Genomic DNA, 25,142 nt, shown 5'->3' with positions numbered 1-25,142 from the left:
ACGGCTGATGATGATGCTGGCTTTGCTACCAGCTTCCTTGATCTTCACCGGTCTTCCCTGGCATGACAATCCTCCACAGCTCCTTCTGCTGCTACCGCAGCTGTTGCATGCAGCAGCTGGGCACGCCCCACACAGCAGTTCCCTGCCACTCCTCCTATGCTCCACTCACTCCTGCTCATGCTTATGTGACCGGTTTTTGTCTTTGCCAGGTGACATCTCTTCCTGACATCACCTGGCTCCAGCTGAAGATAAGCACAGCTGATAAACCATGTGGGCAGTTTTCCCTGGTGTGCCTCCTCGCTACCCTGGACTCCTTCAACAGGTAGGTTTCTTTCTATTTTTACTTCCCCCTGGGGTCTGCCTCTGACTAAGGCTTCCCCTTTGGTCATCCCTGCATCCCTGGGACACAGTTCAGTTGAAAACTGGCTGGCTTGAAGCAGCTGGGGGCTGTGCCACAGGTCTGCCAGGTTGCATGCCATGTGGATGCCCATCCCCAGCTGCATCTCACCATGTGCCCTCACCCCCTGCCCCACCACTGAACTGCATGTCTATATCCTCTCCATATTGCTACACCATGCAGCCAGACCTAGCCATCACCCTCAGCTCCCCTAGCCATACCATGATGCTCTGCCCTGCCCCCTGATGTAGAGGCAGTCAGCAAAAACTGAAGGAGGGAGGGGGAGCTCAGAGACTTTGGCTGCTATGGCAACCAGAGCAATGTTGGGGGCAGTGGTGAAGAAGGAGCTGGGAAGGCCACACTTAACTTTGCACTGGCCACTTCTGGCCCATGGGCCACCCTACTGGACAGCCCTGCACTATGTCATCAGGATCATCAGTAGATGCTGTAGTGGGCTGGGGATTTCCGAGCTCAGTCATTTATTTTCCTGGGCAATCTTCCCTCACAGGAAACACTACAGCCATAAATCCTCAAATCAGTGAAAAAAAATATAAACATGGTCCATACAAGATTAACTCACAGTCTTGGACTTTCTCCCAGACTCTGAAAAAGTGACTTCAGCCCTCTGTTGCTCTCTCAGAACCACAGTCTTCCTTCTTTCCCTCTGCAGTCAACTCTCTGGTGTGATACTGCTGCTGTCTCCAGCCTCACAGACCCTGGATCTCTGCCCAGATGCAGAGGAAGTACCCCATTCTGGTGTTGCAGCCATTAGGCTGGCAACTCCCTCTATCTCTTTCTCTCTGTGTCTAGCTACTTTCCCTGGGAGCCTTTTAACTTCCTTTGGGCCAGACAATTATTTGCATCAACTATCCCCATCCTCTAGGCAGACTAGCAATTAGCTTTCCTCACCTGCAGCTGGGCTGTAGCCCCTGCAAGCCTGCAGACTTCAATAGCCTGACATGTGCAGCCCGATACAAGCTTCCAGAAGCCATTGGCCTGCTACAGATGCTGTATACATAGATTGTATGTGGCACATAGAATCATGTTCAATGCACTGCTAAGAAACTAGACAAATAGGGGGTGAATTTAGTACTCAAGCATGAATTTAGTACTCAGGGTTCAGTATATTAAGAGCCTAATTGAACTGATCATAAAGTAGAAACTAATTTTAAGATTCTTTACTGCTATGCAATAATCTGAATGTTAAGAAACAGACTTTTTAAGCAATTTGTCTTAAAGTAAAACAGGTAATTTTATTCTTTTGTACAAGAAAAATGAAAAATTTAATTCAATTTAAAAGGAGAAGTGAAGCACTTCAATTTAGGGCTGATTAAACCCCCATGTCATGCACAAACCCCGCTGATTTACCTGCCTCTCTGGCAGAGAGGGAAGAATGAGCTGCTGGCAGGTGAAGTGATCCCTGGGCTATGGGGTGGGGCTGGTACTTCCCTCTGTGGCAGCAGCAGCCCCCATAGGTGGCACCTGCCTACAGGCACCCAGCCCAGGGCACCACAGCCGCGGAGGGAAGCACCAGCCCCCCGCGCAGCTCAGGCAGGCAGGCAGGGTCCGGGGTAGAAGGGTGAAGAGGGGGGTAGAAAAATCAGGCTTGTCTCTTTACTTGGGTGGAGCCTGCTCTCCTGGGCTGCTGCCAGGCTGCCTGCAGGACTTCCTGCAGAGCCATGGAGCTGCATGGAGCCCAGTACTTTTCTCTGAAGCTGTAGGGGCAGCAAACTAAAACTCCTTTGAGCAAACTAAAACTCCTCTTTGATGAGTTGAGGAGTTTTAGTTTGCTATGCCCCAAGTCATTTAAGGTGCATCACGCCACCAAATTTCGTACAGTGACTGGAATTAATTTGCAATACGACGCCAAGGCATGCAAACACTGACACCATTAAAGCAGTGCAAAAGCATTTAACCCGCTTTAAAGTGCCATGCACACACATCTCTTGTTTCATCTACACACAGCCTTATGTAGGTTTTGATCTTAGCCTTAGCCTACAGATGACCCTAGCTGTAGACTGGCCCCCCTGTTGCCTTCTCTGGGCTCAGGCTCTAGCCCTCTTGGCCTCAGGCCACCCCTTTTGCTCCCTCTGGGCTCAGGTTCTGGCCCTCTTAGCTTCACACCTCCTGTGCCTTGCACCCCTGCCTTTGGCAGGGCTCACAACCTAGCATACCCCTCAGGCATGCTGTGGCCTCCCTTCCACCCCGTACAGCTGCATCCAGCCTTCTGGTACTTAATAAGATAAAAATGCAAGCCCACTGTCTGTATAACTAAAACTATCCCCACACTAATTCCCCCTGCAGGCTACAAGTCCCTCTTCTCTCTCTACTTGCATCTCAGTGACCATCTGGGTGCTGGTCAGTCCCCTTCTGCAACCACCAGAAGCTCATCTCCTGTTGCCTGCAGGGCCAAACCGATTAACTGTTCTCAGGCACTGACTTAATGTACCTCCAAAGGCCCATTCCTTCCTTTCAGGTGACTCTCCAGCCACCCACAGGGGTTTCCATTTTGGCCTGGCAGTGGGCTTGCCCTTTTCTGTGATGTCTTAGGTGAGCTGTTTGTAGCTCTTTGCTCCTGGGCAGCTTAGATGTCTCCCTCTTTGCAGCTTACTGCTCATAGCTAGCTCCTAGGTTAGATATCTCACAGGGCCTGTCTTGTCATCATGGATCCATCTCCTTTCTGACAGTTAACCGTCTAGCAGCTAGCCTGCTTCCTAGCTGCTGGCCCCCACACAGCCTAAGGGATTCTGCAGCAGACTAAGCTAACAGGAGCCCCTGGCTCCTATTACAGTAGGATAGATATGCACCTTTGTAGACTAACTAAATAAGATATATATAGAGCAGTGTTTCCCAACCCTTTTCACCCCATGGCACACTTACCTAAATAAAAAAAGCACCATGGCACACCGGACACATAGTGGGAGGGTGAGGGTGGGGAAAGAGTGGCATGCAGCCAGCCAGGCACCAACAGGAAAGGGGGGCAGCCAGGCAGATGGCATTTTGGGCTGGAGCTACACCCCCTGCCTGGCTGGAGCCATGCTCCCAGTCTGTCTGTGTTCATAGCAGCAGCAGGCAGGAGGCATAGCTCCAGCCCAAAATGCCATGGCATACCTGGACATGCCTGATGGTAGACCAGCGTGCCATGACACATCAGTTGGGAAATGTTGATATAGAGAGAGTGAGAGCACAAGCTTTCATGAACCCAAGTTCATTAGTCACTGTGAAAGGACATACAGAAAGCAGAGTACAAGAAGGAGAGAGAGTGAAGAAAGAAGACAGAGAATAATGGAGATCCCAATGTATGACTGCCTTTGTACTACTTAGGGTATGGAACAACTTCTCAGACTTCTCAGACTTCTTTTAATAAAGAAATTTGCTAAAGTTAATTGGGTCATACTAGAGTAAAATGAATGTATGAAACATTGGATTTATACTGAACCGTAGTACAGGCAGTCCTCAGACTTAGGACACAATTAGTTCCTGAAAACCTTGTCTTAAGCCAAAATGTTGCAACTCAGAACCAATTTTTCCAATAGGAAACAATGTTATAAATGGGAGACTTGTTCCTGAACCAAGGGCCGATACCCTATTTTCACCAAAAATAAGCCAGAATTTATACTCTAACGATTATAGATGAGTAATATAATTACATTAATATATTTATATTGTAAATAGCAATCATATTGATTTGGAAAGACTTCTCTGAGGTGACTTTGCTGGACTTCTTGAAGGGCTCTTGGTTGGACTTTTTGAAGAGTTCTTGGCTGGAGTCTTCTCAGGAGTCTTGGCTGCAGGTTTTTCTGGAGTCTTGTCTGCTTCCTTAAAGGAAGTGTCCAAGGAAGTTTGGACAGATGTTCTTCACGAAGACGGATGATGCAGTGAACTTGTTCACTGGAATGGCATCACATAAAGCATTGTAAAGTTGAAACTGACATCAGAAAGTTGAAACAGGGTATAAATTTATAAACTTAACTACAAACCGTTGTAACTCGAAACCTTGTAAATTGAGGACTGCCTGTAGTGAACTACTACTATTATTTATAATAAGGTAGCTAGGCATCTGAAACTAAATTCAACTCCACAACCCTCAAATGATATTGTTCTTTTTAGACCTTATCCAAAGCCCAGTAAAACCAATGAGAGTCTTTCTATTGACTTCAGTGTGCTGTGCATCAGGTCAAATAATTCTTATTTCATGGATATGTGTGTAAATTTGTAATCATATTCACTCATATCATAAACATATTTAAATATAGGTCAGAACAAACAAACATCAAGATATAGACTCTGTTAAGCCCTAATTCTCTATGAAACCACGCCTGTGGTTTTGGGGCATTCAGGGTGAAATTGTGGCCCCACAGTCAATGGGAAATTTGCCATTGAGAAATGGAGCTAGGATTTCACTGTGAGTTTGTAACAATTAGTGTCAGGCAATCCATTGATCAATATTTATAAACACTACACTTGGAGCTGTTTAGCACAGCGATGTTCCTTCTTAATTACCATATTATGCAGGAAGCACTCTGTTTTAACAAGGGACCTATATGAACGATCACACTGTAAAGAAACACAACACCCAGAAATTATATTCCTAGATTTATATATGTTTTTCAAATGTTCCAAGAGAAAATCAAATTGTACACTATGTGTGTGTGAGTGCACATGCATGCACATGCATGCGGAGGAGAACTCCCATGACATATCCAGAGATTTTATACCATGTAAGAATTCAATTTAAGGTTACTGTGGGTAAATGAATACAATAGAACCTTGCTAATGTATACATATTATAAAATGTATAAGTGTCGGGTGTCTTTACCCACTGTGCATCTAAGATTAAACAGAGGATTTCACAGTAAGTTATATTATAAAGATTTCATCCAATTTATAAAGTGTGCCTTAGAAAATGTATTAATATATGAGGTATCATAAATAATTAAAACTGGACTGTAATTTTCAAAATAAATGTACAAAATACATTTACTGATCTTTGTATTAACACTGTGAAACTAAACAGCAACTACACAAAATAAACTCTTACACTAAAAAAAATAAACAATGAAGACAGCTGTGCCTGGCTTCCAGTGATCAGAGATCTGATGAAGACTGTCTTGATTTTGAAAACTTGCCTAACTTTATACCAACTACATAGTTGGTTTAGTAAAATATATTGTCCTGAGAAATTATTCCATTTCACTTGCTTGCTAATTCAGAAAAGTAATTCTCATCATTATTCTAACTTTCACAATGTTTATGTACATGCATTTGATAAATTAAAATTGCCCCATAATGATATAACTATAAAACATGGGTCATGTTCCAACACAATGTTTCTCATCTTTCAAACACAGCTAATTCTTCCTTATTATTGCCATGCTGGCTTATTAATACCAACGGAGACAGGTTTGAAGCCAATGCTAGCATTGCATGAATTCGGACTTTGCCAAAAGAAAAGGACAGAAAGAATTTAGCCTAAGTTAAAAAGAAGGGGAGATACAAAATGTCCCTTTTTTGCATAGTTTATGATCATATGCAGGTATTATGTTTTTACCAGGAGAATCACCACTCACCTGGTAGAAGCTTGGAGTACAAGAATTCATTTAATTATCCTGGAGGAAACATGCCCCCCTCTGAGAAATAAATCTTCCATCTTGACTCCTAAAGATCTCTTCTGTAAAATTTTCTCACAAGAATAAATGCCTGTGCACTTCTGCTCAACTCCTCCATGATCCAGAGGAGCCAAGCAGCAGTTTTCCCGGTACCTCCCCCAGACCAGGGAACTGCAGTTTGTGGGGCAGGGGTGGGGGACATTTTCCTCAGCTTGACTCCTCCCACAGACACCCTGATCTAAGAAGTGCATGGGGAAACACTGCCTTGTCTGCTGTGGAAGAGCAGCACACAACTCTGAAAGTGTATGTGGTGGGTGAGAGCCAATCTATTGCCCCCTGGTGCAACAGGTTCAAAGCTGGCAACTGCAGCCTGGTGGAAATTCAGGCACTAGTTTTGAATACATCATGCGGGGGGGGGGGTTCCCTCATATGCAGCAACGTTCCCTTTTCACTGTACTCCCATAGCCTTTTGCAGCCCTTTCCCCACTACTCCACTCTGTTCCCCAAAACACAGGGAGTCTTTCCCCACCCTCTACTTCCCTTGGGAATGAAAGAACTGGAGCAGCCACTGTTCTTCACACAGATTGGGAACATCCTGGTCTTGGGAAGGCATGGGAAGCGACAGGGAGGGTGAATTTGCAAACTGAATGTCTATACTACTCCTGGACAGATTTCTAGCAGTGGCAATTTCTCCATAATTTCTACCTCCAGAAATAAATGCCTTTCATACCCTATCTGGGTAGATCCAGATGTGCAGACACATTCATTTCTGGAGTTGTAGCACCACCAATTGCATGTATTGCATGTGAAACCATGCACAGCACTGCTAATTATAACAGCGCTGGGGCAAAATTTGCTACCAGGATTTCCCAGTAACAAATAAAACCCTTGAAAAAAGGTGGCACAAAGCACACCAAAGTGCCATGCACCAGGACAAACATGAAGTAGTGGCACAAATAGTTTGTGCCACTACTATGTTCTCTGCTGAAAATGCATACCCTTGCTTGTGTGAATGAAGCTTCTGAGAGCAAATTACAATCACAGGACTTATCACTTGGGGAGCACATTGTTAAGAGGTGCATGCAAGGCACAGGAACTATCTGCATAAGTTCCTACAAAATATAGAACACAAGGATGTACAGCATTTTCCCCATCTAGCAGCATAGTGTTTATTAACAGGAGGAGGTGAAGATGGAGGAGAAAGAGGAGGCGGAAAAGGCTGAGTTGGTGGAGGAGGCAGAGGCAGCGGAGGTGGCAGGGGTGGAGAAGGAGGCAGAGAAAAAAGTGGAAAAGGAGGCAGAGGAGGTGGAGGCAGAGGAGGTGGCAAGGAGGGGCGGAGGCGGCAGAGTTGAAGGAGGTGGAGGAGGAGGCAGAAGCGGAGCTGGAGACAGAGGAGGTAGCTGAGGAGGAGGATGTGGAGATGGTGGTGGAGGAGGCAGAGGAAGCAAAGACACAAGAAGTGGAGGAGGCAGAGACAGCGATGGCAGAGGTAGCATCAGTAGTGGTAGTGGTGGCAGAGGAAGCAGTGGAGAAGGAGACCCAATTTGCAGTTCTACCCAGTGCATCAGCCATCAAGTAAATAGTTCACATCCAATGAGAAAATATAAGGATAGACTTGTTACTTCTGTAAACCTGACAGTCCCAGCAGGTAATGTCCAAGGCAGGATACCTCCTCCAGGGCTTTATCTGTCATGACTTCACTCTGCTCTAACAGGTGGTATTTCAGGCACAACCAAGTTAAGGAAGACTTTAGCTGTAAATTAAATTATAGAAAAACATACACACACACACACACACACACAGAGCTAAATCCAAATCTGGAATAAATCAATGAAGCTTCAATGATTTCAACAATAACAAAATAGGTGTGCATCAGACGAGGCTCCAAAGTAATGAGCACTTTTACATGTGCTCCAGGAGTGGAAGGGAACAGTGCCTTAATTAGAGAGGCTCTGAGAGCTGCTCTAATTTGAGCCCTGCTGTGACTCATGTATCAGTGTCCTGCGCTTAAAAATGGCAATGGGGGCATTTGAACTGAAGATCATTCAATGAGCTTCAGTTCAAGCACCCCTGCTGCCATTTTTAAGCACAAGAACGCTGATACATGAGGTGCAGGAGGCTGCTGGAGCACATCAATTGGCATGCTCCAACAGACTCAATTAATTGCTTAGCTACCTTATTACTTAGCTACTCAATTAATTGCTTAGCAGACTCAAGGATGCTTAGCTACCTTATGTGCTACCTCCAATGTGCTGGCGTCAGAGCAGCCTTGCTGCCCACGTAGAGGCACCCATTACTTTTAGTACCATATGTTAATTCTGAAATATACTCCACTTATGAACTTTGGGTGTAACCATGTTCTGGTTTAGTTCTTTACAGTAAAAGGCAAATTATTATTAGTAGCAAACACTCAGCATCACTGCTTAAAAAACATGTGAGTTTTGATCTGATATGATTCAATGCAATATTTCTAATAGAAAACACCATTATAAAAAGGTCAGTCTTGAAAGAAAAAATATCAGTAATAAAATGTAACCTATTGATTTGGGAGTTGTTCTATCATCTTCAAGTAAGAGGTAAACAAGATCTGATCAGATCTCGCTACGGTCCCTTTCATCCAGATGGTTTTCAAGTCTCACCATCTTTCCTTTGTAACAATTTCAAGATTTTGCTTATTTTCTATGTCCAGGCTGCTAAAATTTTAGTTGAGTCCCCAATACGAGCCATCAGAATGACTCAGCTACTGCAGCCTCCTCTTCTCTGGCCTTCACTGCTGCAGACTTCCTTCCTCAAATCCATTAAAAGTGCTCCTGTTAAAATAATACTCCTAGTTCATCACATATAAATTTTAACTGCTTCCTCCTCCTCCACTCCAGTGAAATTTTCTTTCTATACTTATAAGGTTTTTCATGATTTATCAAATCCTGCTTATTAAATTTTTTTTTTCCAAATCAATCAAAAATAACCATAAGTTTTACTAGAAACTGGAAAAAAATCCCCCCCTTCTCAGGTTTTTGAAGACAAAGCTAAACAACAGTTTTTGAAAGATGTTTTCAGTAAAATCAGTCAGTTTAGAAAATAGTTTTCAGAGGGCGGGTTGGGTTTTTTTTTTATTGTTTTGTCTTGCTAAAAATATTACTGAGAATTCTAGTGAGTAACTTTCAAGAATTTTGTTCCTGTAGAATGCAGCATGAGGGTAGTTAGTCTTTGTGTCCTTCACCAGAGACCCTTCCCTATCCTTTGGCTGCTACAGATATAAAATGACAGTGTGTGTATCTTCACATCCCAGAACCCACAAAACTCTGATTTAGGCCACAATTGCTCCAAAGGTTTTCACAAGCAACATGTCTCAGTGACATCAATAGGATGCTGTAGGTGAATGTGGGTCTTGGCTTTAATTTAGTGAACTCAAATTGGGCCAAATAGAATGGTTTGCCTTTTAGTTGAGCCACTTACACAATGCTGCTCAACTCTTAACATGAAAACTAACAAAGGACTTTGGTTTTAGTATTGCAAGAAAAAGCAGTTGATTCTGAATTTTCTTTCCAGGGAAGAAGTAATCATTCTAGTTTCATTGCACACACAGTAAGATACAAACTTGTTACTTATCCAATTTTGTACATGGACTCAAATCAGGCTGGAAAAGTAAGGGTCACTGACACTTTCTTCAGTACAGTCATAAATATGAAAATCATCTATAGAGAAATGAAAGTTAGAACTAAAGTTTCCTATTAATCATACACAAGCTACCACAAGTTTCTTGTGAAAGTTGACCTAAGGCTGGATACACGTAATTCAAGCAGAAAAATCTCTACTTAACTTGTCCCTTGATTCTTAGGTGTAATAACTCATATGATACCCATTCTTGCCCAGTGCATCAAATAGTACCAGGTGAAATAATCAGAAAGAAGGGAAAATTAAAGATGCTGTTTCCATTTCAATTCTGAAGTTTCTATCCAAAATCTCTTTAAAAAGGGATCTTGGTTCTGTGGTCCTTTTAATATTAGCATGTTAATTCTCAATAGAGAACACCTTTACTATTTAAAACGAAACAAAACATATAAAGTATAGCTGTGAAATAGCATCCACAAACATCTCAAAGTTAAAAAGGAGGTGTACACCCAATGGAAGAGAGGGGCCATCACCAAGGAGGATTATACCTCCATTGCCTGAGATTGTAGGGGGGTTGTTAGGAAGGCTAAGGCAGAGATGGAACTGAGACTAGTGACCCGGATGAAGGATAACAAGAAGTCCTTTTATAAATACATAGGGGGTAAAAAGAAGGTACTGGGTAACATAGGGCCTCTGCAGGATACGCTAGGAAATCTGGTGATCACACCAGATGACAAAGCTAACCTGTTTAACAATTTCTTTGCCTCCATCTTTTTGAGCAGGGACCGGGGCATCCCCCCCACACTGGGATCCCTGACGGACCCAGAGGAAGCGCTGCCAGGCCCAGGGTCAGTGAGGACCTAGTCAGGGAACTTCTGTTGGGTCTAGATGTGTTCAAGTCAGCAGGTCCTGATGATCTCCACCCCAGAGTGCTGAGGGAATTAGCAAAGGTCATTGCGGGATCCCTGGCACAGCTTTACGTGTACTCATGGTGCTCTAGCAAGGCGCCAGAGGATTGGAAAAGGGCCAGTGTGGTCCCCATTTTCAAAAAGGGGAGGAAGGAAGCCCCAGGAAACTACAGGCCCGTTAGTCTTACCTCGGTTCTGGGGAAGCTCTTTGAGAAAATTATCCAGGAGCACATCTGCGAGGGACCAGCAGGGGAGATCATGCTTAGGGGCAACTAACATGGGTTCACTCGAGGCAGGTCCTGTCAAACCTGCTGGCCTTCTATGACCAGGTCACAAAATCCTTTGATGCAGGTGTCACAGTGGATGTAGTCTTTCTGGACTTTAGGAAGGCCGTTGACACTGTCTCTCACCCCATTCTCATTAAGAAATTAGGTGACTGTGGCATTGATACCTACACAGTCAGATGGCCACAAATTGGCTGGAGGGCTACACCCAGAGGGTGGTAGTGGATGGGTTCTTCTCGACCTGGAAGGATGTGGGCAGTGGGGTCCCCCAGGGCTCAGTCCTCGGGCCTGCACTGTTCAATATCTTCATCAGCGACTTGGATGAGGGGGTGAAAAGCACCTTGTTCAAATTCATGTATGACGCTGAGATGTGGAAAGAAGTGGGCATGCTGGAGGACAGGGACAGGCTTCAACTAAATCTAGACAGATTACAGGGCTGGGCAGATGAGAACAGGATGGGTTTCAATACTGACAGGTGCAAGGTGATGAACCTGGGAAGGAAGAACCAGCAGCATACCTACAGGCTGGGGAACTCCCTTCTAGTCAGTGCAGAGGCAGAAAAGGATCTTGGAGTCATTATAGACTCCAAGATGAACACAGGCTGCCAATGTGGGGACGCGGACAGTAACGCTAACCACACCTTATCATGCATCCACAGATGCATCATAAGCAGGTCCAAGGAAGTGATCCTCCCCCTCTGTGTGACACTGGTCAGGCCACAGTTGGAGTACTGCATCCACTTCTGGGCACTGCACTTCAGGAGGGATGTGGACAGCACTGAGAGGATCTAGAGGAGGACCACGCGAATGGTCAGGGGGCAGCAGGGCAGGCCCTACAAAGAGAGGCTACAGGATCTGAACCTGTTAAGCCTCCACAAGAGAAGGCTGAGGGGATCTGGTGGACATTTACAAACTGGCCAAGGGGAACCAGCAGGCTATGGGAGAGTTCCTGTTCCCCCAAGCACTACTGGGAGTAACAAGGAATAACGGCCATAAGTTGACTGAGAGTAGATTCAGGCTAGATATCAGGAGGCACTACTTCACAGTCAGGGCAGCTAGGATCTGGAACCAACTGCCAGGGGAAGTGGTGCTCGCTTCTACCCTGGGGGTCTTCAAAAGGAAGCTAGATAATTAGCTAGCCGGGGTCATTTGACTCCAGCCTTCCTTCCTGCCCGTGGCAGGGGGTCGGACTTTATGATCTGCTCAGGTCCCTTCCAACCCTACCTACTATAAAACTATGAATAGTTGATGTTTTGTTTTGTGGTTTAAACCATAAATAAGAAAATGAAGTCTGCATTTTATTCTAGGTTGACTCGTAACTTTTTTCATTTACCCATTAAAAAAAATGCCTATGAAACATTCATGAAAATGAAATATTATATTTGACTCAAAACAAGTAATTCTGTTTCATTTTCCAATTTAAAAATCCCCTTTAAATATTAAGTTTAGGTAAATTATTATTATTTTCTAATAAAAACCTAATAATTTTGAATATATCAGAACAAGATTTTTAGCTTTTCCCCCTAAACATCTGTAGGGGCTTGGGGGGTCAAAACAACTCAACAAATTTGACATAGCTTTGTCAGTAGTTTCATCTTGAAACAAATCTGCATTTTTCAATCAATAAAATACTGGACCAAATTTATTTCATTTCTGTTAGAAGATTAGTAATACATGAATCATCCTTTTTACTCTTGCAATTTCCTTATGATTTTCTGTTTCTACTGCTATTAGACCCCTTTAAAAATGTCAGCCACATTTGTTATAGATATCAAAGTTTTAGTTTCCACAAATACTTAAAACTCATTAGTAGCAACTGGCTTTATTTGCTTTATAATCAACCAGAAGAATTAAAACCTTTAAGAAATTTCCAATATTTCTATGACATGGTATTTTGTTTAAACTTGATCATTTTATAGTGCAGTTCTAATCCAAAAAATAACCATGAAAAAGTAGCACATCAGATATGCATCATATATATATTCAGGTCTCAGCTAAGATTATAGTTACAAAGAGTTATGTAGAGATAACAAAAATAAAGCCAGGCCCTCGCTGAAGAGTTAACTGAGTAGCAGAGGGAAAGCAGGTGCTCAGGAAACCCATCCTCTGGTTCCCCAGGAGACTATCTGACTTCCCAGGCAGTCAGCTCAAGGAAACACCTGCTCAAGAAGTCATACAGTAGGGGACATAATTTGTTTCTCTCCAAACTCAATTGTTTTAGAATTTTTCCTCTTGAAGAATAAAAGAGACTAAATTTTATCTTTTCCTTTCTCCTCCAGGGATGTAAGCCAACGATTCCATTTTAGAAAAAATGTCATTGTTTTAAATGTGCATTCACACCACAAGAGACCTCACAGATCCAACCCAGAAGAGACAACAGTCTCTCTCCATGGGTTGTGACACTGAATCAAGTAGAGTGTGAGCTTAAATTTAGGTCTTCCTAATCAGTAACGAATGCCCTAACCATTTTGTTATTCAGAGGCATGCACAAGGACAGATCCCAAGAGGATGTGCTGCTGTGGCCATATGCCCCTTTGGCTCAATAATTTGCTTTAGTCATAACTAAATTTGCTACCTGTAAATGCAAGTAGCAAATTTACTCAAGATTACTTACTACATAGGAATGTACATATAGACACCTGACTGAGAGAAAATGTGCTCCCAGTCAGCCAGGAAGCAAGCGGGTGGGAGATTGCTCCCTGCCCCTGGGAGCTGCCTCTGCCTGGGCTCTTCACCACCAGAGCGCAGGTGGGGACAATGCCCTCTAACCGCTGCTCCACAATCACAGGACTGGGGCTGGGAGATCCTTCTCTCCAAGCCCAAGCCCTGCAGTTGGGGGATGTAAGCTGGGAAATCTTTATCTCCCATTGCAGCTCTGTGATCATGGGGTCAGTGCTGGAACCTCCCAGATGCTGGGGCAGGGGAACATTGTTCCTGCCCAGGCTGAGGTGGTGGAGCCTGCCCTGGCAACAAGCAGTTCTCAGGGGCAGGGAGCCACATCCCAGCCCCTGCCAGGAGACCGCTATCTCCTGGCCCCTGGGCTAGCACCCAGGGGGAGCCTAGAGCTCTTTCTGGATGCTGCAGGGGCCCAGTGCAAGGCTTCAGGGAGTGGAAGCAGTCTTTTGCTCAGGTCACAAGCCCTGATGCTTTTGCTGCAGAGCCCAGGGGCTGAGTACCACCACTGCTAGTCACCTCTTTTCCCGTACTACTAAATTCAGGGTGGGATGAAGCACGGAAGACAAGGGTGAAAAGCAGCAGCACTCACCCCCTGGACTCCAAAGCTGTGTGCAAGTCAAGGCTCAAGACAGAACCCACACCAACCAGCAGGCAAGCTCATAGAGCTGACAGCATATGCAGAGCTCCCATCATGACCTGTACTGATATGCAGGTAAGCTCAGAGAGCTCAACAACATCCAGGATCACAGTTATGGGGTTGCAGCCACACCCCCTTCATCAGTGTGGTACATGTGCAGTGAGCTCTCTTCAGTGCACCCCTAATTGTCATGCTCCTGGACCTGTCCATACATTTATATATTGCCCTCTCAAAATACTCACTTGGATCTCAACAAAGCATTGCTGGAACATTCGTTTCCCTTAAAAGTTATGGCTTGAAGAAATCAGCATTTTTTTAGGAAAAACGTTTGTGGTCTTGGGGGCACTTTAATTAGAGCAACTCTAAGAGCTTCTCTAATTAAAGTGTCCACAGTGTAATGTGTATTCAGCATAATACACTTCAAAATGGCAGCGAGGGTGCTTTAACTAAAGCTCATTTCCACTAATTAGCACACCCCAGTAGCCTCACAGCAAACTCAATGAATTGAGTCTCCTCCAATGCATGCTACTTAGCAGGCATCAGAGCAGAGATCCGTCATGTGTATAGGTGCCCATTATGACTATAAATTGAGCCTTTTTGGGAAGGGTATAAAATAAATTTAATAAAAGAATAAATAAATATCCAAGTAACTCCACAAATAAAATATCATTGTTCCTTCATAGGTACATTTGGAAGGTTAGCTTATAATCATTTATTAATCATAATGAAGGAAGCTATTTAATTTCAAAGTAATATTATGGTAAAGTTGGAATGATGCTGTAGCCGTTATGGTCCAGGAAAAAGGTGAGAGACAAGGATTTTTGTGGCTGGTATCTTTTATTACACTGACTGAGGAAGGGTATTTAGTAGGTCTGTGTGAAGTAGCCTGTGTGAAGTATTCGCTTCAGATTTGGATTCGGCCTATTGAGAGGACAGTGATTCAATTCAGAGATCCAAATCACTGTCCTGATTCAATCTGCCTGAATCAGATCTGAAAGATTTGGTGGTGTTTCAGAGATTCAGCTATAGATGAAACAGGCAGTTGACACAGCTGACTCCATCTGGTAAGTCTGTTGGGGTTGGGGGAGGGGGGAGGACAGAGGCATGGGGGAGGGAGGGATTGGGGCTGGGACATGCCACCCAGCTGGAGCAGGGGGGCACATTACTTGGGGGGGCAGGATGCGGGCACTGCCCTTCTGCTGCTTATCTAGCTGAGGGGGGAGGCAGGGGATGTGGGCACGGCAGTGCTGGGAGCAGGGACTATGCCCTCCTGCCGCTTGTCCCCTTCTGTCCAGAGTGAGCAGTGCTCACATCCTGCTGCCCCTGCCCTGGCTGGGCAAGTGGCAGCAGGGCATAGCCCCCACTCTAAGAGCTGCAAGTCTGTTGGGGTTGGGAGAGGGAAAGGACATGGGGGAGGGAGGAATTAGGGCTGGGGCTGGGACAGTCAATTTGGATGCTTCAAATCGATTTGGAGCTTTTAATTGGTCTCCTGACTCAATTTGGATTCAGAGATTCGGTCTCTGAATCAGGCTGAAACTGCTCCAAATTGAATTGGCTACCAAAGCTTTGTACAGGCCTAGTATGTAGTACCCTAAAGTTTGTCCATATCCCTCTCAACTATACCACCGGTCCAGTAAAAGTTATCACACACAGGAATTCTTGCCTCAAAGAAATTCTTGCTTTATAGAACCCCATAATTACAATACAACTATTAAGATCTCAGTTTCAAGGTAAACATGGAATATTTCCTTTTCATTTGTTTTTGTGAATCCTTTGCTTTGCAGGGTTTACCTGGCCAAATGAAAGTGACAGAGTTGTAAAGAAAGCAACAAAATATTATAAAAATATTGTGTGTTTCACCCAGGGCCATCCCTAATTGGAGGTGAATCAGGCAACCACCCCAGGCCTTGCGCTTTGGGAGGCCCCCACATCCAGCCGCTCAGTACCCCACTACCGATGCACCCTGCTCGGGTCTGCTCCGGTTTCAACTGCAGCTCAGTTTCTTTAATACTGATAGTCCTACCTGTTCCAACAACATTTCCAGTATTCTTTCCACTTTATTTTTCTCATTCTCACATTCTTCACTAAACCTTTTTTAGAGATTGTGCTTAAAAAAAGAGAAAGACACTTATCTCTGGAATTCACTATGGTTTGCATTAGACATTCAGGATTGGTTTCCTGGTGCCTTAAACTTGCCAAGAGAGGATAAATGTTTGTGTGATTTAAGCAATGACCTGTGAATCACGGGACCTATGTTTATTTTCTAGGTGTGTCATAGGCTTTCTGTGTGTCAGAAGACAAGTCACTTCATCTCTGTGCCTTACCTCTCAATTTGACAATTGGGATTAATGTTAACTAAGATTAATAAATGCCTCACAAGGTTTCCTAAGACAAGATATTTTGCTTGCAAAGTGCTTAGATACTACAGGAATTGAATATATGCATGTACCTAGTTAGATCATAAAGTAAATATATTTATTGTGTATACCTAAGTGCAAGCAGCTACCCTCTCACCTAAATTTATATGCACTTATAACACAGTACTAAGCAATCATCAAACTATACAAAGCAAGTAATGTTAAAATCTATAATAAAAAAAAAATGTATATATTAAGTGCATGTACTAAATACATATTAAAGGTAAAATTAACCAACCAAAGAATGGTCCCATACTGATAGGGATATAATTTACCCTTCATGTCCCCAAAACACATTTTGTACATGATTTCCACTCCTTTCTTTTGACTCTAGGTATTCCCTACAGCTATTTCCTATAACATTAATGACAATGCTAGTGCCCATTAACCATCAGCAGCTCCAGGGGTGACCAGTTTATAGGCAACAACAAAGACCCAGCAAATCACCAGAGCAAGGAGAAGAGAATCAAAGAACCTGAAAACAAGAAACGAAGACTTTGTCATTACTTCATTCCTTGCTGAAGATGGAAATGCTCTGAACTGTTACCATATCATTTCAACAATTTATCCTCAGTAATCCTTTGTCTGGAGTATGTGACTGTTTACAGTACTTTATCACTGTTCCTTGCCTGTTCTTCATAGCCAGTTATGGACGTTACACTTTTACTGGTATATGTGATCAGAAACCAGTCTATACCCATAACAGAATAGAAGTTCAGCACATATAGCCTGATTTAAAATTGCCAGAACCCATTCTAACATTTGCTCCTCACCCTTCCCCACAAAAAGGTGAATGTGTGTTCTGTTTGATACCAATCTAAACTACACTGTTTACAGAAAATCATATAACTTGGATCAATTTCACCTTGGGGTTTTTGAATATCTGTACTTAGCCCAAGTCAGGCTACCAAGGGGACATGACTATGCAAATTCTATTTCATATCAAAATTAAAATTGGCTCTTGTTCAGTTCCCTTTAGCTTATATATATCCAGGGTCAACCTTTCTTACCTTTCCAATGCTAACAAACATTATAAAAACAGAATTAAAGAATACCACTTAAAAACAGTGCTGACTGTTTTTCAATAGCTAAAACTAGATGAACTTTTATTTAGTCTTATTATTTTGGAGAGTACAGGTCTTCTTTTAACTGAAACATTTATTTAGTTCTAGGACCTTCCTTTTAGAGGAAAATTTATGTTGAACAATAGAGATTCTCATTTTGCTGTGACACAAGAAAACATTAACAATTTCACTGAACATTTTTCCAGAAAATTTTTGGAGACAGGTATAAAATAAATATTTTTAAAATAATTTAAATAATTTCAAAGGAATTACTGACATCAGTGAAAGAATTTAGTTAAGAATTCAGAGAACAAATTGTTAGATGAATTAGAAGATACTATTAACTAGGACAATGATCAAAATAATCATTTTTCTTTTTACACTATAGTATTACAATACAAGCCTCATCTACAATACATATTTGAGCCTCCAGAAACTGATATTAAGAATATCAACTTCCTAAATTTTCAAAGGGAGTCAATGCCTTGATTGTGCAGAATTTAGGTCATGGAGAGATGTGCATTTGAAGGGCTCCAGATTTTCCTCCAATTTGAAGGCAATTATTTGGCTGTAACTGTGAAGCAAGTTACCATAATACCACAATGGACATATCCACATTATACTGCTGTTACTTCCTAAGCCATCCCACCATCCCAACCATGCTGGCAAATGCAAAGAAATATATGCAGCGATCTATAGGAGATAAGAAGTGGATTGTACCCGAATGGAATAGTTCTTTCTAACCCAATCTTTACCTGGGCTCCATTATTTGAAATCAAGAGCTGACATATACATATGGATGAATAGGATGGGGATACCATGAGAAATACTAACTGACCAGGGGTGGAATTTTATGTCTGGAGTCCTGAGGGTAGTATGTCAGATGCTGCGGATAAAACATCTCCGTACCTCAGTCTACCATCCCCAATCCGATGGCCTGGTGGAATGCCTAAATGATAAAGTGGATATTACGGCGCTGTATACAAGGGAAGCCCCAAAAATGGGACCTTCTCCTACCACTGGTGTTATTCACCAACCAGGACACCCCTCAAGACACAATGAAGTACTCCCCATTTGAACTGGTATTAGGATATCGCCTAAGGAGCCTTCTACAGGTCCTGAGGGAGGAATGGGAGCGGGATGCAGGACATACCCGAGAACCGACCACATACCAACAGGAGTTCCAACACAGAGTAGGGATGGCCCAAGATCTAGCTTGCAAAAATATATGCGAAGTGCAGGCCCACCAGAAGGAAAAATATGATAGCCATGCCAAAGAGCATTTGAGCCGGGACAGGACGTGTTGGTACTCCTTCCCACTTCTATGAGTAAGCTTCTGACTCAGTGGCAGGGGCCATTCGAAATAATCTGGCAAGTCAGGCCAGTAGACTATGAGGTGCATCGGCTCGGTCACCTATGAGAAAGACAAATTTACCATGTGAAACTTCTCCAATAATGGCGAGAGCCTGAGGGGTGGGTCACCTTTACAGATACTGATAACAAAGACCTTGGACTGGACCCCAGGGGTTAAATAGGGGGGCCGACCCCTCTAAGGCCGAGACCCTGATTAGAATAGGGGAAGAACTGTCCCCTTATCAGAGGCAGGAAGCCCAAGCCCTGGTAAAAGAGTTTCGGGATGTGTTCTGCGAAGAACCCGGATGGGTCCAGGACACTTTCCACGCCATACAATCCCTGCCTGGAGCGATAGTGAGAGAAAAGTGGTGACCCATTCCCCACCACCTCCTAGAAGCAGTTCTTATGGAGATTGACTCAATGTTGCAGCAAGGGTTCATACAACCTTCAAGGAGCCCCTGGAGGAGCCCCCTGGTCCCGGTACACAAGCCGGACAGGTCATTGAGGCTATGCGTCAATTACAGGCGGCTGAACACCATGATGGTCTTTGACCCTTCTCCCCTTGCCCCACATGGCAGAGCTAGTAGAGCGCATCAGGAATGCCCAATACATCACGACCCTAGACCTCGCAAAGGGGTACTGGCAGATTCCCGTAGCAAAGAAGATCAGCCAAAAACTGCATTCAGGACCCCGTGGGGACTCTACAAATTCATGAGGATGCCCTTCGGGCTACATGGTGAAGCCGCAATGTTTCAGTGCTTAATGGACCGAGTCTTAGCGCCCCACGCCAAATACACTGCAGCGTATATAGACGACATCATCATATTCTCACAGACTTGGAATCAACATAGGAGGGCCCTCAGAGTCATCCTGTCTGAATTGAGGCAAGCCGGACTGGCAGCAAACCCATGGAAGTGTTCTCTCACTCAAAAGGAGACCAAATATTTGGGGCTTTTGGTTGGGAGGGGCACTATTACACCCTTGGCAGACAAGGTGGAAACAATCTGCAATTTTACCACTCCCCAAAACTGCCACCAGCTCAGGTCATTCCTAGGGTTAAACAATTATTATCAACAGTTTGTACCCCATTTTTCAGAGCTGGCTGCACCCCTCTTAGAGGACAGAAGACAAGGGCTATAAGGTGGATGGAAGAAATGTCCCAAAATTTTGAGCAGCTAAAATGGGCTCTGTGTGAGGATGTTGTAATACATGCACCTGACTTCTGGAAACATTTTCTCTTACAGACTGATGCCTTGGAGATGGCGGTGGGAGCTGTTCTCACCCAGGAGGAAGAGGGGACCAAGACACCAGTTGCCTATGCGAGCCGCAAGCTACTACTGGCAGAAACGAGATACGCAATGATAGAACGAGAGTGCCTGGCAATCCAGTGGGCAGTGGACAATTTCAGGTATTACCTGATGGGTAGAGAGTTTAAACTGGTGACAGACCACGCCCCCCCTAAGTTGGATGAGCATGGCTAAGACAGACAATGACCGGACTACACGGTGGGCTGTAGCTCTTCAACCGTATAAATTCCACATAGTACACCAGCCAGGAAAAGCTAATGTGGTGGCGGATTTTCTATCCAGGTGAGCAGGCGAGGTTCAGACCAGCCTGGATAGAAAAGCCAAACCAAGGAGATCACTGCCAGGTATGGCCTGAAGATGGGACACCGAAGTGCCCCAAGGCATCTTGAGGGGGGATTGTGTCCTGGGGCACAGGACCAGAAAAGGGGGAAGCCTCATTCAGAGGCAAACCTCAGACCAAGTTAAAAGGAAAAAAACCAACAACATACCTCTGGCAGGGGCCAGGAGCAGCGAGGAAACTTGTGGTTTGTCAGTTGCGCCCATATCCAGCGCTGGCCAGGTGACATCATGAAGAGACAACACCCGGCAAAGATAAAAAGCAGCTGCAAAAGTGTGGGAGAGGGAACGCCAAGGACCAGAGGAGTGGCGGGAGACTGCGAGGTGAAGGGTGTCTGGCTGCTGAGATCTGTAGCAGTGGCAGCAGCAGCTGGAGTCATGGAGGATCCCCGAGCCGGGGAAGACCTGCAGGGGTCAGAAGCAATGGCAGGGAGACCAGCAGAGGCAGCAGGAGCTGTGAGGGATCCATGTGCTGGAGGAGACCAACAGAGAATCAGCGGAACCACCAAAGAAGTCAGCAGTGGTTACAGTCAGAGCTGGAGTGGAAGCTCCCTTCAGAGGCAATGGGTGCCACGGCTCCAGAGTGGAGGTGGGTCCTAGAGGAAAGGAGAGAGAGACCCCAGCTGGGGTGAACGCACAGACCCCGACCCAGAGGGTGCACTGGCATTAGAGGCATTAGGAGTTAGGAGAGTACAGGACTCTCCCTGTGGGCACTCCTCTTCCTTTTGTTCTTCCTATTGTCATGCTCCCTTGGTAGTCGCATGGTTAGTTTCATTAATTTGTTTCACATCGGGTCACTACAGGGAAAGGGGCTATGGTGAAGGTATTGTTTGCGTTCCCCTTTTAGGTTTTGTCAATTTAGGTCCCTGGTGGGAGTAGAGTGATGGTGCTCTTAGCGCTAGGCAAGGGTAGCCAGGACATCACCCAAGGGTGAGGAGGAACCATGTGAGAATGCAGTGAGGGCCAACAGCATCAGACATAGAAAGCCCAGGGCACCAAAGAAGACAAGCCCAAAGACCGAGAGTCACCAAACCCTCCGGGTCCAGCCAGGGTCCAGGGCGCTCATCTACAAGAGGAGACACAGGGACCAGGGAGAATATCAGCAGGGGATTGCCGTGAAAGATAGGGAGGCCCATCTCAAAGGTTGGCACATGGCTGGGGTGTAGGGGAGGTTGGAGCCCCATGAACGTCCGCCATGACGCGTAACGGCTCTGGAGGCATCAAAGGGGCCCCACTCCACTGAAGGATCATTCAAAGTCATGGCAGACGAGTTTGGGGGTCACCCTGAAGGTAGCTGAGGAACCCTCAGGGGTCTGCATGAAGCTTCCTGGTGAGCAAGGTCAGCAGCTCGGGCAAAGGCGGTGCAAGAGTGAACCATCGAGAGGAGGCGGGCACACTAAAGAATGTTAAAGTTGGTATACATAAAAGCTAGTTAAAGCCCAGTTATGTCTCATTAGGATTCAGGCATGAACGTCTTAATTCTGAAATAATTACTCCTAAAAGGTTAACATCTGGATAGATATTCCAAAAATGTTGTTACGTGGACATGTTCTACTCCAATTAATTTACTTTTATGAGATACTGTAGATTAAAATACTTTGTATTCAGTTCCTTATTTTAGAGATGTACAAATCAAGGCACAGAAATAAATGAACCATCCAATGTCATATATAAAATCTGGGGTAGATTTTGTTTACTTGGTTGTCTTACTTTATCTATGCATAATAATAATGCATATTTTAAAGCTGGTCACCAGTAAATTGTTCAAATGGTTTCTATCATTGCTTCTTGCGTATGAATGGGGAAATTGATGGAATTATCCTAAAATTGTGATAGTTTGGAAGAAAAATAAATACAAATTTCAAAATAACTAGAGTGCCTATCTGCTGAATCCATGGGGAATTCTGTTAGATTTTAAAACCAGAGGAAGGTATCAGTTGAAAAAGGCCCCAATGATAACACAATTACCTCTAGCAGGAAGATGTGCAACAGCCCATTTTTATTCTCTGACATAAGCAGAATGGAGGGGAAAAAAAATCTGGGAAATCCTTTCAGTGGGAAAAAGCCAGATAGCTTTACATCATGATTAAGTCTATTTTATTCTTTATTATTACCATTTTTTGAATTTAAACACAATAAATACAGAGATAATTATAATGTCACACAAACGAACCCCAAATGGGTAACAAATAGATAGTAAAATTTGTTAATATAGGTTTGGAATATTATGAAATAAATAGCCCCAATCCTGAATTTTATTCTTCCTTCTTTTCCTACTTACTAATATCTTGCATAAGTTTATTCTGGATTTTTTCTGGAGAGAGAGAGTCTGAGTATAACTGGTATGTATTCTTTAGTAATGTTAAATAGGCAAATACCGTGCTTCTTATGATTTTATTCACACATTATTTGGTGAGAATATGGATAGATGCTTTATCCATATCACAGGTTTCTAGTACATTCTCCCTTTCAAAAATGAATATCCCTACTGATTTCAAACAGCTGTGAGGCAAAATACAATGCAAAATGCACTGCACAAGCTCTCGGCAGCATGTTCTATGAAAGCCCTACAGAGTTCTGCATGATCTGTAGGACACCAATGCCTTATCTGAAGTACTTTGATTTAAAAAATAATTAATTTATCTTAAGAATTCTCTTCAAAATGAAAAAGTTGAATACGGAACAGTATAGCTACGCATCACACTCAAGTCTTGCCATTCAAGATTTATACTATAAAGTGCGCAGATTTGCTGCAGTTGGTAAGGGATGATTACTTTTCCATGAATTTACTGACCACGAGAGCCATGTACTTTTAGTCCAGACCAGTGATGGAACTGTACTAGTAAAAGCAGTAAAGGCAGTCCTCCGACTTACAACAAGTGGTTCCTGAAAACCGTGTCTTAAGTCAAGACATTGCAACTCAGAACTGATTTTCTCACAAGAAAATGTTATAAATGGGGGATTGGTTCCTGAATCAAGACTTGATACCCTATTTTCACTAAAAATAACCCAAAATTTTGTACTCGATCAATTGTAGATGAGTAATATAGCTACATTAATGTATTTATATTGTAAATACCAATCATATTGATTTGGAAGGACTTATTTGAGGTGACTTTGCTGGACTTTTCGAAAGGCTCTTGGTTAGACTTTTTGCAGGGTTCTTGACTGGAATCTTCTCAGGAGTCTTGGCTGTAGGTTTTTCTGAAGTCTCGTCTGCTTTCTTAAAGAAAGTGTCCAAGGAAGTTTGGACAGATGGCATCGCATTGGATCAAGTGTTGTAAAGTTGAAACTGACGTCATAAAGTTGAAACAGGGTGTCAATTTATAAATGTTGTAAATGTAAAATATTGTAACTCATAAATCAAGGACTGCCTGTATTTAAATAGAGTAGTGATTTGAACAAGGTCTACAATTATTCCAGGCAGAAATGCTTTCCTGTGTTATACATCCTATAAAGCTATAGAATGTAGCTTATGCAACTGGTTCAAAAGGGAAAGATAGAGATCCTTGTTCAAGGAAACCCTGCTAATCCACTAACTGTAAGAGAAATCTAAGTCTGGAATATAGCAGTAGATGGGGTATGTAACAGGGCCATGACTGGAGCCTTGTTACTTGAAGAAATCCCCCTGCAGCTGACAGTAATAATGCCCCAGCAGGGGCAGGGTAGGGAGATGCCTCACGCCCATGGGAAACCAGTGGGGCTCGATGTTGGGGAGATATAAGGAGAGGGAAAGCCTGGGAAAGATGCCTTTGGGCACCAAGGAGATGTGAGGAGCCACTCGAGACTCAGGAGAAAGAGGATCCAGTGAAGGGATCCAGACACCAGGAGAGAGTTGGACCATGAGACCCACGAACCCAGGTCTGACAAAACTCCCCGCCCCCCGCCCACCACTACTTACCAGGAACCAGCTGGAGTGGCAGTGAGTCCAGGGGAAAGTCGAGCTACCATGCAGGGCCGAGCTGCGGTCCCACTTCAGGGCATGGCTAGGGAACACCAAAGCAAAAGAAAGGGGCCGCTAGGCTAGACCCCAGAGAGACCTCTACCCATCAGCCCACAACTTGAAGGGAGAGGGGAGTCAGGCCCGAACACTGTGAGCCCAGTGGTGGGAAAGCTCCCGGAACCATGCCCGCATAGACCCGTAATTACCCTCTAATGAGTTAATCGGCGGCAGGCAGCAGAGACACAGGTGAAGAGAGAAATCATCTTTCCTTATTTTTTTTCTTCTTTATTATTTGGAATGGGAAAGGACTGGTACTGCAAGGGGTTACTGGGAGTGACCCATACAGAGAAGGGCAGACAGGAACTCCGCCCCCCCATAAGGGCATCTGACACTGAGTGGAAGCCAGTCCAGTGCATGGATTACAGGCATAGTCTGCAAGCCTCCAGCCTGCACTTACCCGAGAGACTGCGATGCCAGAGATTCTCTTCTGAGCACAGGGGTGATTCCAGGGACAGCCCGGACGAGCTGCCGCCTCCCAGCCGGTCCTCTACAAAAGAAAGAAATGAAAGAATAAAAGCACTCTAAATCCTGTAATAGTTT

At 44.1% G+C, this 25,142-nt stretch overlaps 1 protein-coding gene across 3 annotated transcripts in view; it reads right to left on the bottom strand.

Moving 5' to 3' along the window:
- Positions 1 to 1,738: 1,738 nt before the first annotated feature.
- LOC149869079 (uncharacterized) overlaps positions 1,739 to 25,142 on the bottom strand; it is a 136,680-nt gene continuing 113,276 nt past the window's right edge. For 2 of the 3 annotated variants that reach the window (XR_016441382.1, XM_090039665.1), the window contains 4 exons: positions 25,000 to 25,089; positions 24,501 to 24,585; positions 20,752 to 21,195; positions 1,739 to 4,288 (listed from right to left, as the gene is read on the bottom strand). Coding sequence is in view for 2 of the 3 variants with exons in the window: in XM_090039665.1 (XP_089895791.1) it covers positions 24,544 to 24,585; positions 25,000 to 25,089 (132 nt within the window). In the remaining variant the exon portion in view is untranslated. The remainder of the gene's footprint in view (positions 4,289 to 20,751; positions 21,196 to 24,500; positions 24,586 to 24,999; positions 25,090 to 25,142) is intronic. The other variant, XM_090039664.1, reaches the window with a different exon arrangement.

The sequence above is a fragment of the Crocodylus siamensis genome, chromosome 3, assembly GCF_052110815.1.
Source record: "Crocodylus siamensis isolate JL-2025a chromosome 3, ASM5211081v1, whole genome shotgun sequence".
NCBI classification, from domain to species: domain Eukaryota; kingdom Metazoa; phylum Chordata; order Crocodylia; family Crocodylidae; genus Crocodylus; species Crocodylus siamensis.
This window is presented reverse-complemented; position numbering and strand designations above follow the sequence as displayed.